Below are 18,391 nucleotides of genomic sequence, written 5' to 3'. Positions count from 1 at the left end.
CATATGCTGAAGCTGTGAGCCACAGGGAGGTGCTTAAGAGGCAGGGCCTTTGGGAGGGATGCGGGTAGACCCGGTCATGAGGGTGGGGCCCCCAATGGGGTTAGTGCCCCTAGTGAAGAAGAGACCAGACCCTGGGGGGACACAGCGAGAAGGTGGCCATGTACAAAGCCAGGAAGAAGTCCTCAGCAGAAGCCCGCTGTGTGGGCCCCTCATCAACTTCCAGCCTCTCAAACTGAGAGAAAATAAACGTCTGCTGTGTAAGCCACCCAGGTGACGGAATACTGCTGTGATAGCCCGAGCAGACAAGGACAATGCCAGTGTACCCTAAAAGCTGCTGCAGACATTCCTGTTTTACCGAAATCACAGGATAAGCAGCCTGGGTCTGACTCTTCACCAAGGTATTCCACAGTGCTGTCTGGACACCGCCTGTCTGGACTGTGACATACCCCAGTAACCAGAGAGCCACCCCCGCCTCCAGACTCCGCTCTCGGCCCCTCCATGCCGCTGTGCGAGCCCTGGGTCCCTCAAGGAGCCTGTTTCCATCGATCCTGGCGGCAGGCTGCCCCCCCTGTGCCCCATTTCTCACTCACCTGATTCCACTCGTATGGCTTTTCGTGCCACTTAGGAACAGCTCTCTCTCTTGGTTTCACCCGACAGAACAAACTAAAATTTAAATACGAGAATTAAGTCATCTTAGTGATACATTAGTAACTGAAAACACTACTGTAATCTTTCTAAAAAGATCTACATCCTCCGTACTTTCCCTCATAATTGTAACCAAGTATAACAGAATTATAACCACAACAAGTTTCAAAAGGTCAAGTTTATGGTCATGACCAGAGAAACCCCGAGCCCATTGAACAGTCACAGCAGAACAGACAAGGGGCTGAAGCAGCTATAAGACCACCCGGTCCCTTGTCCCTCCACAACCATGGGGGCCGCCCCACTCCTGGGCAGAGGCTGTGCGCCCCCTGCTTGGAAGCAGCCACGGGAAATGGGGACATCGTCAGCTCAAGCGCATTTAATGTTTCACCACATGGATTCTGACCAGTGCCGGTCGCTCAAGCACGTTATGTTCACTTTGTGCAAATGCACTGACATGACCTGTGTGCACTTGATGTAGGAGCAACTTCAACACAAAGTCTGTGTAACAATATTTTATGGAAAAAAGTGAGGACAGAAAACTAAAATTAGCCTTTCTCACAACTGCTAAGATAGCTGTGTGTATTTCACACCTTTTAAAGTGCTTGTACAGCTAAGCGAAGTCCACTCGAGACATAGATGGGAAGTGGCGGAAAGCCACCATCCTATCAGATGCCACAAGTCAACCCCAGCAGCACAGACGCTCTCTCGGGCCAGAAAGGACTTGCCAGCAGCCTGGGAGAGCTGTGTGAGGTGGGAAGGCAGGACTGGATGTGTTGGAAGCTGCTGCTTCTCTGCGACCCACTGCCTGCTCCCAGCCTCCTCCAAGCCGGCCAGGCTGCAGTGCCACTGGGTTTGGCCAGTGCGGGACAGTTCAGACGGCGCTGAAGGAAGGGGAGGTCAGGGTGCATATCCCTAGACCCCATTCCCCGGGGACACTCCATGGAGGGTCTCCCCACACAGCCTCAGCCTCCAGGCCCCCAAGGCACCGCTGCTAACACCCCCGGCTGTGGCTTCCCTCCACCCTGCCCGTTGGTCTGAAAGGGTCCCTTACTATACTGTCCTCTGCTTTGTGCCTGGGTCGTGACCGACGCACAGGACGAGGGGGCTGCTGGCCAGGGAGTCGGGCCTACGGCTGGCACTGGACTCTCACTGCAGAGGACCAGGCTGTGACCTCTCCTGAACAACTCCAGCGTTCACGTCCGGACAGCTAGGAAAGCTGACGGGGAGGGAAGCTGCCATGTCATCGTGTGACTCACCCTAAAAGCTTCTGACGTGCACTGTCCTGTAACTGCGCGATTCGCTCTGGCCCGAGACACTTCGACCTGTTTGGTCCATCACACACCAGCTTGTTAATGGCAGCCCTGAGAATATTGATCTGTAAGTAAATGGCAACATAAGTACTCCTATGAGTCCACAGCGACTGAGTGTCATCCCACACTTAGGTGATTCAGAAACGCTCAGAGCCCAAATTCTATGACTCTCATCAACGTGCTTTCCGAGCAAATACTAAATAAAACAACACGAAGAACATCAGTAACTACCACCATAATTTAAGGAGCAATGACAAAAGAAGAAATTAAAAACCAGCAAGAACGGTTCTGACTTTTCAATGTAAGCACACTTTTCAAACTTCCATCTTAAAATTTACCATCGTTTAACTCCTGGCATCACACAGCTAAAGTTCACGTGCATCATGCACATCCGTCACTCGTCTGTAATGTGTGTACGGAGCCTAAGGAGGCACAACACGCCCTGTGTGCTACCAGCTTTTGTGGCGGTTCCTAAACTAGCTTCCCATTTTGAGCAGCTGACAGCTAAGCACGCCGGAGCCCAGCCTGTGCCAGCCCTCGCGTCTCCTCAGCGCACCTGTCAGGACGGGCTCCGGCTTTGGTGCGTTACTAGAACTGAACTCCAGGCCGACCTGACCTGGATGGACCAGCCCAGGAGCCGATGCAGGGCCCACACTGCCCTGTACTCATGTCTCCCCAGTCTCCTCTGCTCTGGGGCAGCTTCTTAGGCTTTTCCTGTTTTTCAAGACCTTAGCAGTTCTGAGCTGTGGTCAGGTATTTTGTGGGAGGCCCCCATTTGGGTTTGTGCCGTTTTTCTCATGATCAGATTGGGGTGATGTATGTTGGGGAAATCCCACAGAGCTGGGGTGCCCTTCTCTTATTGTCTCAGGATGTGCGTGCCGCGACCATGACATTGGCCTCGAGCACCTCACTGAGTGGGTCTGCAACTTGCCCACTCTAACGCCTCTCTTCCCTTCCCCACTCTACTGTCTGAGGACGGCGCTAAGTCTAGTCAGCCCTCCAGGCACTGTGTGGGGGAGGGCAGCTCAGCTCCACTTCCGGGGGCAGGATCTGCGGGGGATTCTTCTGTCCCTGAGAGTTCTCTCCTCTTCCCGTCTGTTCACTTATAGCCAATGGACACACGGATACTTACTTCACACTCTGAATTACAACCTAATACTAATTATCTGTGTTGCCCCTGCTCTTTCGGATTAGCTCCCGTGTCCTTGTGACCCGCCCCTTTTTGCCACTTCCTTACTTTCTGGCACTAGGGATGCTCCGGGCTCATCCTGTGTTCTCCTTGCCCAGCCCTGGAACCAGCCATTAACCCCAGGAACCCTGGTTCCTTTGGCTGGAAAGCCCTATCGGAAACCACAATCGGGGCCTGGGTCTGTCCATGGCTTGAGGTATCAGGGTGCACACCCCAGACCGCTCTGCGCGGTGCTGACTTAGTACTGCCTGGGCCTCGGGCTGACCGCACCCCAGGGGGCCTTCCAGCGGTGCTGCAGCCCCGTCCAATGACACCTGGTCCCACACCCACATGCTTCTTCAACCACAGGCGCACGGAGAGCGGCCTCAGAGTTAACTTGTCGTCCACGAGCAGCAGCTTCGCCAAGCAGACCACTGCTCTGTGACGCTTTTGTCGGCAGCCTCACTGTTTCCAGTCAGAACCAGTTTCCAAAGCGCCTTTTCCTCCCCCTTCATGCAAAACTCCCCGGTGTCCTATCTGGTGTGTGTGTGTGAGTGGAGGTGTATACATACGAGTGTGTGTGGGTGTCTGTGTACGAGTATTTGTGGGGGTGTGGGTTTATGTGTGTGGGTAAGTGTGTGTGAGGATGTGCATGTGAGTGTGGGTGTAAGTATGTGCATGTGTGTGTGGGTGTGCATATGGGATGTGTAAGTGAGGCTGGGTAAGTGTACGTGTGTGTGTGTGTGTGTGTGTGTGTGAGCACACGAGTCCCAGTCTCACGAGGGACCATGGGGGGTCTGACAAGCACACTCGTGCGTCCGCGCCCAGCAGCAGGCTGAGCAGCTCCTGGCCTGCTGCCCTGGGTGCCCTTCGCAGGCCTGTCCTGCACCCTGGTCCACTCATCTGTGTTCTCACCCTCGAGCTGAGCCTGTGCCAGATGTCATGTGGACAGAACCACACAAGGCGTGGTGACACGTGAGCACCTGAGAGCCATCCCCTCTTGCTGAAGCAGACCCCGCCGAGCGAGCAGCCGGCCCCAGCGTGCTGTCCACTGCCCTGCTGACGCCTTCCAGACTGCACCCAGCGGTGAGCGACTGTGCACTGCCAACATTCGAGTTCTACAGGAGGGCAGTTCCCAAACAGCCTGGATAAGTGCTTCGAGGTGGGATGGCGGTGTCTCGTGGCAGGTGGGTGTCTAACTTTGAAGAACCTTGTCTTTTTAAGTCGTTCCATTCCGCACCCACCGACAACAATGAGCAGACCTCCTGCCCATGCCCCCGGGCACTGTTCCTGCCAGGCCTTAGACTTCAGCCATTCTCACCGGTCTGAGTGCTGTCGCTGTGGTTTCACTGACAATTTCCTGATGACCCAGGACGCTGAGCACCTTTCATTTTCTCACTGCCATCCATCTTTGAATTTAGTTGCTGGCTTTATTACTGGTTTTAAAAGTTCTTTATATATTGTGGTCTCCTGGTGTGTGGTTTCTTTCTCGTCCTCTTGAAGGGTCTTTTGCTGAGCAAGATTTTAATTCTGATAAAGTCCAACTCACCATTTCCCCACAGATCATGCTCTTGGTGCTGCGTCTACAACTTCCTTGCCAAATCCAAGGTTGTGTAGATTTTCTCCTATATTTACGTCTACATTTTCCAGTTAGATCTGTGACCTAAGGAATATTCTAGAAGTCCCTTGATGAGAAAAGACCCATGCCGAGGACCTCACCAGCAGGGCTCTGGGAGTCGGGACCTCAGCCTTCCTCCCACTGCCTTCTCTGCGGCTCTGCCCACCTCACCTGCAGCGTGGGGCTCGGGGACAGAAAGGAGTCCGAGTGCTCAGACTACCTGCTCAGGACCAGCGTTCCCCTCACTTTGTAAAATGCAACTCAATGGAGTTATTAGAACAATGAGACATGGAAACAAAAGCACACAGAATACAAGCCCAAATTTCACATTACACTCCAAAGCTGGAGCATTGCTGTGTCAAGTGCTCCACCCACCTGAGTGCTTCACCTTCACATCCATGTCACCCCCCAGACAGTGCAGAGGTCATGGCTGCACACCTGTCAGCTCTGCGAGCCAACCTGTGCCAGGAGAGGATGCAGCGGGCCGAGCCTCGCTGTCCTCACTTCCCACCACATCAGGCCAGCTGGTCAGCTAGGCGTGGCGCGGGGGCGGTTCACAGCAGCCCTTCCGCCCTGGGGCTCGATCCATCGCCCAGAAAAGCCTCCCGAGCCAAAGCACCATCTCGGTCAGGAAGAGGGCAGTAATGGGCACCTGAGGGACAGGAGCATCTCCAGGCCGGAGCGCATGTCTGTGTTTCACGCACTGTGTCAGACCCCATGCTCACTGTTAAACGGGCACCGAGCAGAGCTAGCAAACCAGGCGAACGGGCGGCCTTACCTCTACGATGTCCTCCACGCTGAACTGGACGTCAAATGCTAGCTCGATGTCATGCTCTGGCAGGATGGGGGCCCCCGTGGTTGGGCTGCACCCCAGGCCACAGAGGACTCCAGTGTAGCACTTTCCATCCCCATCAACCCTATGAGAAGTTTGGAGAAGAGTTAGTATTCCAAAATTGGCAAGCCACGGTTTTAGTGTTAAAGGACCTGACCGAAAAAGTTCTGCCAACCTAGTAAGGAACTAATTTCATTTCTGCATTTCCTCTGCCAGTTTTTATACCAGAAAGAATAAACTATATATAGTTGTAAGTTAAATCTTTTAAATTAACCCATTAGTTAGAGTTCTAATTCTCACTGCAACAGAAAAGACAACATAAGGAATATTTCTATCACATACAGTTTTGTCCCCTTTTTGAATCATTCCATGGGTTAATTCTTAGTGAGATTTCTGGAGAAAAGGTTACACGCATATTTCTAACTTGGAAAAGAAGTCTAGCACTTAGTACAAGATGTCTGGTCCACCTTCCCGTCCTAAACCAACCGTCCCCACTTCTAAACAAAGCGTGACATCCCAGAGTTCTCAATCTGCTGTCCTCTCCATGTGTACTGCCACCAGCGTGGTCCAGGCCAGTGCTGCTTCACACCTAGACTGGTGCCATCACTTTGTGACCAACTCCCCACATCTGCTCCTGCTTCTTCCATCCATTTCCACCCAGCAGACGTCTCACTTCCTTGCTCTGGGGCTTCCTTCTTGTATTTTGAACACCAGGACCTACAAGCCATGGTACAGTCCAGTTTCTGCTGAGCTCCTGCACGTCATTTCCCCTCCCCCGCCAGGCTCCAGCTTCTCTGGCTTCCCTATGAACCCCTCCAGCGGGGACCGCCACACCCCCAGAGCCCTTTGGCCTGCCAGGCTCCTTCTTGTGTTCAGGAATGAACTTAAATGCCAGTGCCACAGCTCACAGTTATAAAATATTATAGTAACACATTAGTTTGAATACATTTGAAAATATTCCAATTTTCTTTGACTCTTAATCAACTCAGACAGTTTCCCATCATCTAGATCAATAAAGTTTTGATGAAATAATCTAGGCAAAAGCAGTTCTATTCTTAGTCCTGAAGATACACTTAACACACAGAAATACACATTCTTTTTCACTTTAATGAAAATGAAAAAGAATCCCACTTCACGTAAACTCAAAACAGAGACACCCAGAATTCAGACTTATAAATTCTGAGTATTTCCTTTACAAAACAGTCACCAAAATGTTTCTTCAAATAGTACACTCCCCTACATTATTTTAATAGAATATGATTATTTCATGTTATATAAAACCTTTCCAAAAACAGCAGTGATAACCAGGGATCACCGAGTTACCTCTGATAACGTCACCAACATCACTGACACATCACATGACCTCCACCCACTACAGTTGCTAGGAGACGTAACCTACTGCCCACGTGGGATAGCACTGGCTTGCCCACAGGCACCATCCTAAAAAACCAGTCTGGAGCTGCCTGGGCTCAGGCACCGAGCCTTTGCCCACCTGCTCTAAACCTTAACTCGACAGAGGAGACTGAAGCATGGGGTTCAGTTCTTTTCCAGGGGTCCTAAGTGCTGACTAAGACCACAGGAATATCCTTACTTCCTCTGTAATGTTTATTTCACCCCCCAGTTGAAAACTGCGGAAATTATGACAGGGACAATAGGAAGCACATGCCACAGAGCCCCGCAAGGGCACGCTGTGGGCAAAGTTCACCTGAAACAACTTACTCAGGAGCTGATGCTGGCATGAGCTGACTATGCTGGGTTTGGAAGGGCTAGCAGGCGAGGACCAACTATTCCCGGCTAACAGGTGAGAACTCCCTGTAGGAGCCACGTTAAGGAAATCCATTTCCTCAAAAGTTAGATGTTGACCCGGAGCTTCCAGAAGGAGGCTGTTAATTGCTCTATCGGGAGCAGTGCCCTCACCTGAGCAGCACTGAGCAGCAGCCACTGTCAGAGTCTGTTATTCTACTTCCCATCCTCTGTGAGCAGCTGACTCTCCACCCCGCTGGCTGTGCAGCCAGAGTGCTGGTACAGGCCTCACCCCTTAGAGCAGGGAACCTCTGCCAGGGACCCCGCTTCACGCACACGGAGCGTAGCCCTCACGGATACCTCCACATCCCATGTGATGACCACGGCCCTTCTGCACAGATGGGACCTCAGCAGCTGGAGATCCTGCCCAAGGCCAGGAGCACATGGCACGGCCCGAGCGCCACCACAGTCTGCCTTCCCGCTAGACGAGTCCCTTTCTTAACACTCTCGTCACCTCACACTTCCCACACTTAAAAGGCACCTTTGTTTTATTCCCCTATTTTCTAAGGCTTTTAAAAAATACGGGGTACAGATGAAGACTTTTCTAAATTGCAAAACCAGTCCATGAATACACTGCAAACGATTCAAACAGTGTCTTAGCACACAGAGCGGGCAGGTCGCAGCCTCCAAAGGTGGCAGCAGCAGTAGCTCCCACCCAACACGCTCTTCTGACAGCAGGAGGCTGCCACCTGCCAGTGAGAACTGGGGTCTATGATCCTGCACCTCGAGTCCAGCAGGGACTGTGAGCATGGCAGGCCTCACGATGCACGACTAGTGAGACTGGTTATAAAAGGTGACGCACATTCCAGGGGGTTCTCGCAGGACACTGCCCCCCTGGGCACCCCGCCCCAGGACCCAGCCTCCAGCCAGATCAGCCTTCAGCCTTCAAGTCTTCCACACGAAGACCCAGATGCCACGGGGCAGAGACAAGCTGTCCCTCATGGACCGGTCTGAATCGTCACCCACAGAATAAAAACGGGCTGTCTGTGGGTAAGTGTTATGCAGCCATAGCAACAGAAACAAACAGTAGAAGTGGACGTCCCCGGCCAATCCACTCTCACTTAATTGTGGACACTTTACCTGGTCGGCCTTTTTGCGGCTGAGATCCACCCCCTTGCGTGTGCTGCTAGCAGTACTGCTGTGACGTGGCTTACCTCCCCGCCCCGAGCCACGGGCATCTCCCAGCTCCAGAACCACGGAGCGGAGGGAAGGGCAGCATCACAGCCCCACGCCCAACACCCCGTTCTCAGATTCTCTCCGATTCTCCTGGGGTGCCAGGCTCCGCGGCTCTGAGCCCCTCACCCATCCAGGGGAGAAGCCCCAGTAGGTCCCACCTGCTCATGCCCTGACTGCTCCACTGTTTGGGACACGCCACGGGGACGACCCCTCCCCGGGAGCACAGCCAAGCCAGCGGCAGGCCCCAGGACACTGAGCGTCTGGGGTGAAAGAAAGGTGCTCGCCCAGATCAAACACCTCTTTCATCTTCCAAAGTTTCTCAGAAATGGTTGCTACTGACTCAATGAATTAAGAACCACCTCACACCACGACCAGAGCAGACTTCTGATGAAGAGCCACCAGGCGCCGGTCCCCTTCCTGGGGATCACCGAGCTGAGCCTAAGGATTCAAACAGCTCATCTCACCGCTGTGGTCAGATTGCCCCATTCGGGCTCATCTCACCAAAGGGAACGTTAGGTGCCAGCTTAACAAAGCACCAGGTCCTGTTCACGTGGAACCTCTTCCTATTAACCTTAGTTTTTTTCTAGAAAGATGGTGTTTTAAGTACCAATTATTTCAGTATTTCTTGAGTGTCCACAACATAACCACTTGCATTTTGGAGATTTAAAAATACACTGTATTACTTGTATCCTCAAAAAGCTTATACTTAAAAGACAGAAGCTTGGTCTAGAGGCAAGAAGAGTGTGAAAAGCAATTAGAGAGGAATTTATGTGTGTGTGTGCCCTTGTCTGTGCTGTTCGCATGCAGAGAGCACGCATGTCTGTGTACATGTGTGAGCTGGCATGTGCACGGCCTGTGTCTATGTGTGTGTGTGTGTGTGTGTGTGTGTGTGTGCACGTGAGTGTGTGATTCACCAAGTCAGATCCCCGCTTCAGCTCGGTACGATCCTTTCTCGTCAGATAACCATGGGTAGAGTATTGTTTCCACACGTGTGTCTCCCCTGTGAGGACCCAGAAGATACATTTACTCATGGAAATATTTATCACATCATTATTGCAAAATTAGAGCAAAGCCAAATTCCGACATTTAAAGGCATATTAAATCCTTTTGGGACACGAGCAGGCCAGAAACAAATGCATATGTGAATAAAATAGGGAAGTTTAGAAAAGCCATTGTATGTCTGCTCAGCAGTACACAATGCAATTACTAAAATGGACATTTACAAAGATGTCATAATACTATGAAAATGTTTAACTTGTGGGAAAGGATTTAGTATGACAAAAATCTACAAACAAAACATACATATAAGAACACTGAAAATAAATACACTGAATGTTTAAAAATGATGTTAACTTTTACCCATTCAGATTTTTCTAAGTAGCATACTTTTAGTGAAAAAATACACAATTATTTTGAAAACAAAACAAAACAAAACAAAACAAAAAAGTACTCCGTATTTGAGATTGCACAGCAGAGTCTGAACAGGCTTAATGAGGAAGGATTGGGGACACACAGGGTCCTTCCCGCTAGCTTAACCAAAGTGCCCAGTAGGCCTAACAGACACCCTGGTCCCCGCCCATCCATGAGAAAAGAGGGTCAAAAGAAAAAGGTGATTCTCTGCCCCACGATTCAAGTGCAGGGGACCCCCCCTCAGTGTCTGTCACAGCCATTTCCATCTTGCTGACGAAAATGGAGGCTCCTCGGAACCAAAGCTGACTTTGTTGCTAGCCCCCCCGCCCCCACCAAAGCCCACTGGTGCTTCACCTGCACACAGTCAGTGCCCCATGGTCCTACTGTGCGAAGCAGCTGCTCCCCAGCCCAGTGTCCAGGAGAAGTGCTGGCACAGCTTGGCACCGAGAGTGCGACAAGGCTGGGCGCTCCGTCCTCTTACTCATGGTTACCATCCTACGTGCAGCTCACAAGGTTTCCTGCTGACAGCTGGTTGCTAGGAAACTTGGACGCACCGTCACCGCCCACTGACAACAGGATGTCCATCACCGTATCTGAGCCTCATTCCCAGGGCCACTCTTCACGTCTCCGGCCCCGTGTGACTCAAGCACCCAGGGACACTAGTGCGAGCTCCAGGAGCTTCTTTCTAAAATGCACCCGTGTGTGGAGGCCTCATGGTCACCAAGACCTCCCGAATCACCGAAGCACTGGGGGGTCAGCAAGCAGCCAGTGGGTGATGGCCCCGGGGGGCGGGGCGGGGCCGCTTCCCCACCCGGGTCTCATCTGACAGCAGCCTGCTGGCGGGCCTTAGGCCTCACGTACCTCAACTCCATCACCGGGGCAAACAGCATGCTCAGGAGGGCCGGGAGGCCGGGGACATGCGGCATCAGCGTGGTCTCTCTCAGCAACATCGTAGACCCTGCCAGACACGCGAGACGAGAGGCACGGTCAGCCGTGTAAGTCACACCGCGCAGGACGTCACTGCTTCAGGCAAACTCCTCCTCGCCCTCAGGCAGCCCCTTTCCTGCAGTCTGCCCCCACAGACACCCCGCAGTGATGGTGTCCGTCCCCACTCAGACCTCATCAGGCACTTAAACCTCATCCCGTCTTGCGACCCTTGGGCTTGGCCTCCTTCCCTCCTCGTCTCCTTATCAGAGCATCGGGTTTGCCCAGGGCCATGAGCCCGGATTTGCTCTCCTTTGTGGCCAAGCAGCGTGGACTGACTGATGATCAAGGACTCAATTTCCGCCTCCTTGTATAAAGGGAAAGGAGATCACGCTCCCCTCCTTAAACTCGCATCAGCCAACCATGTAGAAAATAGCTGAAAGCGACAGCTCCAATGCATAAATGTGTTCACTAGTGAGAGGACAAACGTCCCCTGCTGCCAAAGTCAGGGAAAGGAGAGAAGAGCGAAGGACGGACGAACGCAGAGTCCCGCACTCACCAGTGGCGTTGACGGACAGGGCGGCTGCCACCAGCATCCTCTGATGGAGGTCCTCGGGGCTGTCACTGACAATGACAGAGTTGATGCTCTCCTTCTCGATCCAGACACTTCTGAAAGGGAGTCCAAGAGGCTGCTGACCCACTGCCCAGCCATGCACGGTGCCCACCCGTGACTGATACGTTTCACAGCACGGTCACACACACGACACAGTAACCGAGGGGGACAGTGAACGTCCAACGTCCTCTGCGCCTCCTTTCCTCCTGGACCGCTGCCACTTCACGCTGGTCACCCCGCCTCTCCCACGTGGCCCGACCACTCCGTGGTCCACACGCTGACTACGCCCGAGTCTCTGCCTCTACCCCAGACTGTCCTGTGCTCCCAACCTGTAGCGGCTGTGGCCTCCATCCCAGACAGGCTACCAAAGAGCGCGCTGAGGCCCTCACGTGGCCCCCCCACCGTCCTTCACACCCTATGTGCGCGGCGTGGCGCGTCCACCCTCCAGCCACAGCCCGGCCCCCACAGGGCACCAGGCGCCATCCTCTGCTCCTCCTCTTCCCAGCCTCTGACGCTGATGAAGCCCCGCCTGCGGATCCCACACCCAAAGTCTGGGCAGCCCGTCCTCTGTCCTGTCTCCTGTCTCGGCACCTCTGCCCTGGGCCCTGGATTACACAGCGCGCCTTCCTTAGGCCCTTGCACTGCAAATGCAATGCATTCGTCACGCTGGGGCCCGCAGAGCGCCTGGAGACCTTGTGAAAAGGCAGGGAGCTGCGGGCTCTGCATGTCTAACAAGCTCCCAGGGACGCCCATGCTGCCAGTCCAGAACCACACCGAGAGCCAGGGGCCACCTCGCAGCCCCGCCATCATTGCAAAACGTACCCAATAAGGCCTCCCCACTGCCACCCCCACTGCCACGGGCCCTGCCGGCCCCCCTGCACCCACCCGATTCTCTAGTCCCACGCCACTTACTCAGAAGTACAGACTCTCCATGAAAGTCTCGTCCCGCCTGCCTGCACCCCCCAACACACACACACACACACACACACACAGACACACACACGCACACACCGCGGCAAGTGATCTGCGCCCTTCATGCTTTGGATGCCCCTGGAAAATCTCCAGAAGTGGTCATGGGCCGTCCAAGATGCTTTCATAATGCTCTGTGGCCCCATCCAGACCCTCGTCAACCTACCCTGTAATTACCACTTTTTTCTTACATACCCCCCCCACTGGACCCATAATTTTTGGGAGGACACTGACTGTTATTTTGTTCACTGTTGATCCCCCCCAAAACTGTACACAGCTCCCAGAACACAGCAGAATTGCTGAATGAATAACAATTGTAATAAGAACAGAAAAAAAAAACCGAAGTCTTTGATGCAAGACACTCAAAAACGTCTTACACAGAATGGCTTTCATATGACAGAGCTTAGCACCTCAGATTTGGAGCTACCATGTTTCCCCAAAAATAAGACCTAGCCGGACAATCAGCAGTAATGCGTCTTTTGGAGCAAACATTAACGGAAAGACCCGGTCTTATTTAAGACCAGGTCTTATATAACCTAAGACCCAGTCTTACATTAATGTTTGCTCCAGAAGACGCATTAGAGCTGATTGTCCGGCTAGGTCTTATTTTCGGGGAAACAGGGAAAGAGAGCAGTTAGAAGGGGTAAGAGAAGGTCATGCATTCCCACAGCTTAGATACAAAGATTCGTTTCTGACGAGTCTGGAAACACAGGAGCAAAGAGAAGAACTTCCTGGGAAGTTTGAGTGAATCTTACCTGAACTTGGATACTCTGGTCAGACTGTGACACTTCAGTTCATAAGGGTTGAAAGGCCCATGCAGAACGGCCTACACATACAAAATACACAAAAACGTTACCAAGAAGCAAACTATCAGTTTACATACATTTTAAAAATCCAAAAGCTCCTATTTTGAAAAAGAAAACTGCTACTTTTTAGTTGTAACGTCTTCAAGATTCAGTGGGGGGGAAAGTGCCGTAAAGAAGGTGTTTTCCTGGGATGCAGCCGATTCCTCCACTGGTCTCACTAACATCCCTCACCATACACTTAACAAAGCCTTGGACAAACAGGACGCATTGCAGCCACTTTAGTCAGTGTTCCTCTTTCCACGGCAGCAGAGCAGCTGCGGGACGGGCTGGCGCCAGGCCACACAGCTGCTGCGTGGGAACAGCACCATCCCGGGCAGGGAGGGGCACCCTAGAGCTGCCCTCCCCCAGCAGGAGGAAGCCACACCTTCCTCCCCTCTGAGAAACAAGCACAGGTCACCTTTGCAAAGGCTGGTTTAGAAAACAAGGACTAGTCCGAGTATTTCTCTCCACCAAACCCCAGGTTATTCTCTTCTTAATCTAAGCTCCATGGTGAGAAAAGTCGTAACACTAAAAACCAGGAAAGATGAGCCAGCTGAGCCAGCGGCCCTCCGCATGCGGTGTGGGCGGAGCGGCTGCTGGGTTTGATTACCTTGCAATTTGGGGCCCCAAGTTTCTTGGAAGAGAAGCTGTCCAACAAAACTTGGGTCAGGTGCTTCTCATCATCCTTCCCGGGGGACAACACAGACACGTCTGTCATGTTTTCTACTGATTTGGAAAAGAGACCCTTGAGAACTTCATGGCTTTGCTGAACAAAATAAGAAAAGTTTGTTTTGTTGAAAGAAAATGGCACAAAAGGCCCTTCATTCCCAACTAATCCAAGTGGTTCATAGGCATGACCTTTAGTCTTAGCTGATCTCTAGGCCACTGCGTGTCGGCAGACAATGTTATCAAGGACATTTTAAATTCAAACGACACAAGACAGGACTCATTAATGGCTCAATTCATTAGCCTCCACTGCAGAAATTACAGGAGGAAAATCAATGGCCTTCAACAGTAGCCTCAAAAGTGGCATCTCTGAAACGTTCGGACCAAGAAAAATAGCTTCAGAACCAAGTTTGAAAGTAACAGTTCAAAGACGTTTGGAAATGTTTGAAATACTTGAAACAAATATTTATTAATTACTTTCATTTGGGAGATAAATCTTGTAATCCATTTTTAAAAACTCCCAACATAGAGAATATTTTTCACATCGACTTGCCATTCCAAGAAGGAAACAAAAACAGCTTCATGACAGGAAACCAGCTGCCATATTTTAGTCTCAAAGAAATTTAGAAGACACTGACAACGGCCCCACCGATCTCAATATGTGGGCACCGATCTCTCCAGCTGTTCAGCCTCGATCCCCCCCTGGTGCACACGGGCGCAGGGCCACATGGCTCCCCACAAGGACATACGCACCTTGGACTCGTAGCACTCATCGGCGAGCTCGGCGTAGCCCTCGTGGATGAGGACGTCCCTGACGTGGACAAGGCCCTGGAGGCCGGCGTACCGGTACACGTCCACATGCAGGACGCTGTGCACGACGGAGAAGACCTTCACGAGCAGCGCGCAGCCACGCAGCAGGCCGGCAAACCGCCGACTGGCCCCGCCACTCCAGCGCTCGCCACACACCAGGGACCGGGCGGACGGGCGCATTCTGCAAATCTTGAATTCCAGCGCCTGTGGACAGAAGTGCAAGGTGAGCCAGCTCACAATGAGTGAAGTGCTCACCCCCAATCCCGCCGAGCAGGGTCCTGTCCCTGTGCCCACCTGTGTTCTCATGACCCCACCGAAAATGATTGTGGGCCGAGTGAGGGTTTCACAGGCATGGACACTGGCTTCTGCTTTTCAACAGCAAGTTTAGAGTAACTGTCTCCGTGTGGACGGAAGAGAACAGGGAGTATGTCTCCAGACACCTATTCTGTCGCTTTCGCATAACCAGAAACCTTAGAAAATACTACTAAATTAAAACTACTTTTTGGCTAAGTGTGAAACCCTCAATATATTTCAGCTCACTCCAAAAACAATGTTGGCAAAACGATCTATGGCAATATAGATTTGGAAAACAGCAGAAACCAAAGTCGGCTAGTGTGATGTCCCTTCCCGCTCTGGGTCTGGACGCCCAGCTGGCCTCCAGAACCCTTCTAGCTCTCAGCAGTCACCCTGCAGGACCGTCTACTGTACCTGAAATGGAAGTTCGAGAAACTGACAGGGAATCTCCATTAGAAGACCCAGATCTACGTGACATCTGTTACCATAGTCTACAAAAAACACCTAGAGACAAAGAAAGGGCACGTCACCAGTGGGCACGGCGCCCAGCGCGTGCTGCCCGACACGCAGCGCTATCCCTTCCTCGGGCCCCATAATCGCAGCACTCCGAGTCCTGAGCTTCACTCCACATGTCACCGAGTGAAAGAACTCTTTTTCCTTTAAAAACATTATAAGTGAAATACAGCTAACATACAATATTATATTAGTTTCAGGGGAACACCATAGTTATTCAACATTTATACACCTAAAGAAGTGATCACCGTGGTAAGTCCAGCAGCCATCTGACACCGTCCCAGCTGTCACAGTATTATTGACGCTATTACCCGTGCTGTAGTCTACATCCCCATGACTTGTTTTATTGTATAACTGAAAATTTAAACCTCTTCTTACCTTTCACCTTCCCCCTTTTAAATTTACCACTTATAGTTCACATTCAATATTTTATGTTAATTTCAGGTGTGCAGCACCGTGGTTAGACATTTATATAATTTATGCAGTGATCCCCCTGACTAGTCTAGTACCCACCTGGCACCACGCATAATTATCACCATATTACTGACTATATTCCCTATGCGGTACTTTACGTCCCATGACTATTACGTAACTAGCAATTTGTGCTTCTTAATCTCTTCACCTTTTTCACCCTGCCCCCCAACTCCCCTCCCATCTGGCAACCATCAGTTTGTTCTCTGTATCTACGACTTTGTTTCCATTTTGTTTGCTCGTTTATTCTGTTCTTTAGATTCCACATATAAGGAAGATCATATGGTATTTGTTTTTCTCTGTCTGACCTACTTCACTCAGCATAATACCCTCCAGATCCATCCATGTTGTCACACATGGTAAGATTACACTCTTTTTTATGGCTGAGTAATATTCCATTGTACATATGTACACTCTTCTTTATCCATCATCTATTGATGGGCACTTAGGCTGCCTCCACATCTGGGCCACTGTAAACAATGCTGCCATGAACATGGGGTTGCACATATCTTTTTGAATTAGTGTTTTGGATTTCTTCAGATAAATACCCAGAAGTGGAATCACTGGGTCATAAGGTAATTCTGTTTTTAATTTTTTGAGGAACCTCCATACTGTTTTCCATAGTGGCTGCACCAATTTGCAATCCCACGAACAGTACACGAGGGGTCCCTTTTCTCCACCTCCTCGCCAGAACTTGTTATTGGTTGATTTATTGATGATAGTTATTCTGACAGGAGTGAGGTGATACGTCATTGTGGTTTTAATTTGCATTTCTCTGATGATTAGTGACGTTGAGCATCTTTTCATATGTCTGTTGGCCATCTGTGTCCTCTTTGGAGAAATACCTATTCAGATCCTCTGCCCAGTTTTTAATTGGATTGTTAGTTTTTTTGGTGTTGAGTTGTATGAGTTTTTTATAGATTTTGGATATTAACCCCTTATCACATGTATCATTGGTGAATATCTTCTCCCATTCAGCAGGCTGTCTTTTCATTTTGTAATGGTTTCCTTTGCCTCTCAAAAACTTTTTAATTTGGGCCGGCCCGGTGGCTCAGGCGGTTAGAGCTCCGTGCTCCTAACTCCGAAGGCTGCCGGTTCAATTCCCACATGGGCCAGTGGGCTCTCAACCACAAGGTTGCCAGTTCAACTCCTCGAGTCCCACAAGGGATGGTGGGCTCCGCCCCCTGCAACTAAAATTGAACACGGCACCTTGAGCTGAGCTGCCGCTGAGCTCCCGGATGGCTCAGTTGGTTGGAGCGCGTCCTCTCAACCACAAGGTTGCCGGTTTGACTCCTGCAAGGGATGGAGGGCTGTGCCCCCTGCAACTAGCAACGGCAATGGGACCTGGAGCTGAGCTGCGCCCTCCACAACTAAGACTGAAAGGACAACAACTTGAAGCTGAACGGCACCCTCCACAATTGATTGAAAGGACAACAACTTGACTTGGAAAAAAGGCCTGGAAGTACACACTGTTCCCCAATAAAGTCCTGTTCCCTTTCCCCAATAAAATCTTTAAAAAAAAAAAAACTTTTTACTTTAATGCAGTAATGCAGTCCCATTTATTTTTTCTTTTGTTTCCCTTGCCTGAGGAGCTAAATCAGACAAAATATTCCTAAGAGCAATATCAGAATTTACTGCCTATGTTTTCTTCTAGGAGTTTTATGGTTTCGGGTCTTACATTTAAGTCTTTAATCCATTTTGAGTTTATTCTTGTATATGATGTAAGAAAGTGGTCCTGTTTTGCACGTATCTGTCCAGTTTTCCCAGCATCATTTATTGAAGAGACTGTATGTTCTTGGCTCCTTTGTCATAGATTAAATGACCATATAGGTATGGGAAGAACTTTTTGACCAGACTACTTTTCTAACTGTGGTTATTTTATATTTAATTTCCACTTAAAATGAGAGAAGATTGCCTATAAACTGTTATAAGTTTGTCTCATTTCCCTGAGTGATGTTACAGAAAAACGTACCTCAGCAGAATTCCCAGAAACGTAAAGGATTTGAGCTCTAAAGTAGCTATGTTGACCAAAAGCAGCGAAAGGAGCCAGGCAGACCAAGTCTGGGTGTGGGTGAGCGGACAAGGGCACCAGCTGCAGGCGGCTTATCTCGGCCGTGAGCTTCTTCAGGACCTCGGAGTTCCTTCCGTCAATCCTGTAGCCCCAGAAGTGCCCCACTTCAACCACCTAAGGCAGGAGGAAGAAGAGCAGAGATGCGGTCTGGGAAGGGGTTCGGCAAAGAAAAACGGGACTCAGACCACAGGGCCCCCATACCGCACCTGCCACGTGTCACCAACGGACTCCTTGGTACCATGTACTATACAGG

The 18,391-nt window shown here is 50.9% G+C and overlaps 1 protein-coding gene across 3 annotated transcripts in view; it reads right to left on the bottom strand.

Annotated features, from left to right (window-relative positions):
- The window catches only part of TDRD9 (tudor domain containing 9), a 92,736-nt gene that overhangs the window by 1,607 nt on the left and 72,738 nt on the right, over nucleotides 1–18,391 (bottom strand). For all 3 annotated transcript variants that reach the window (XM_074326815.2, XM_074326814.2, XM_088797558.1), the window contains exons 26-35: nucleotides 18,040–18,252; nucleotides 15,498–15,587; nucleotides 14,733–14,993; nucleotides 13,924–14,079; nucleotides 13,224–13,294; nucleotides 11,446–11,555; nucleotides 10,824–10,920; nucleotides 5,520–5,658; nucleotides 1,902–2,020; nucleotides 591–663 (exon numbers count right to left, since the gene is read on the bottom strand). In XM_074326815.2, the coding sequence (XP_074182916.2) occupies nucleotides 591–663; nucleotides 1,902–2,020; nucleotides 5,520–5,658; nucleotides 10,824–10,920; nucleotides 11,446–11,555; nucleotides 13,224–13,294; nucleotides 13,924–14,079; nucleotides 14,733–14,993; nucleotides 15,498–15,587; nucleotides 18,040–18,252 (1,329 nt within the window). The remainder of the gene's footprint in view (nucleotides 1–590; nucleotides 664–1,901; nucleotides 2,021–5,519; nucleotides 5,659–10,823; nucleotides 10,921–11,445; nucleotides 11,556–13,223; nucleotides 13,295–13,923; nucleotides 14,080–14,732; nucleotides 14,994–15,497; nucleotides 15,588–18,039; nucleotides 18,253–18,391) is intronic.

The sequence above is a fragment of the Rhinolophus sinicus genome, chromosome 3 (genome assembly GCF_057876585.1).
Source record: "Rhinolophus sinicus isolate RSI-liver-muscle chromosome 3, RSI-T2T, whole genome shotgun sequence".
Lineage (NCBI taxonomy): Eukaryota > Metazoa > Chordata > Mammalia > Chiroptera > Rhinolophidae > Rhinolophus > Rhinolophus sinicus.
The sequence above is the reverse complement of the archived record's forward strand: the minus strand, read 5'-3'. Positions and strand labels throughout refer to the sequence as shown.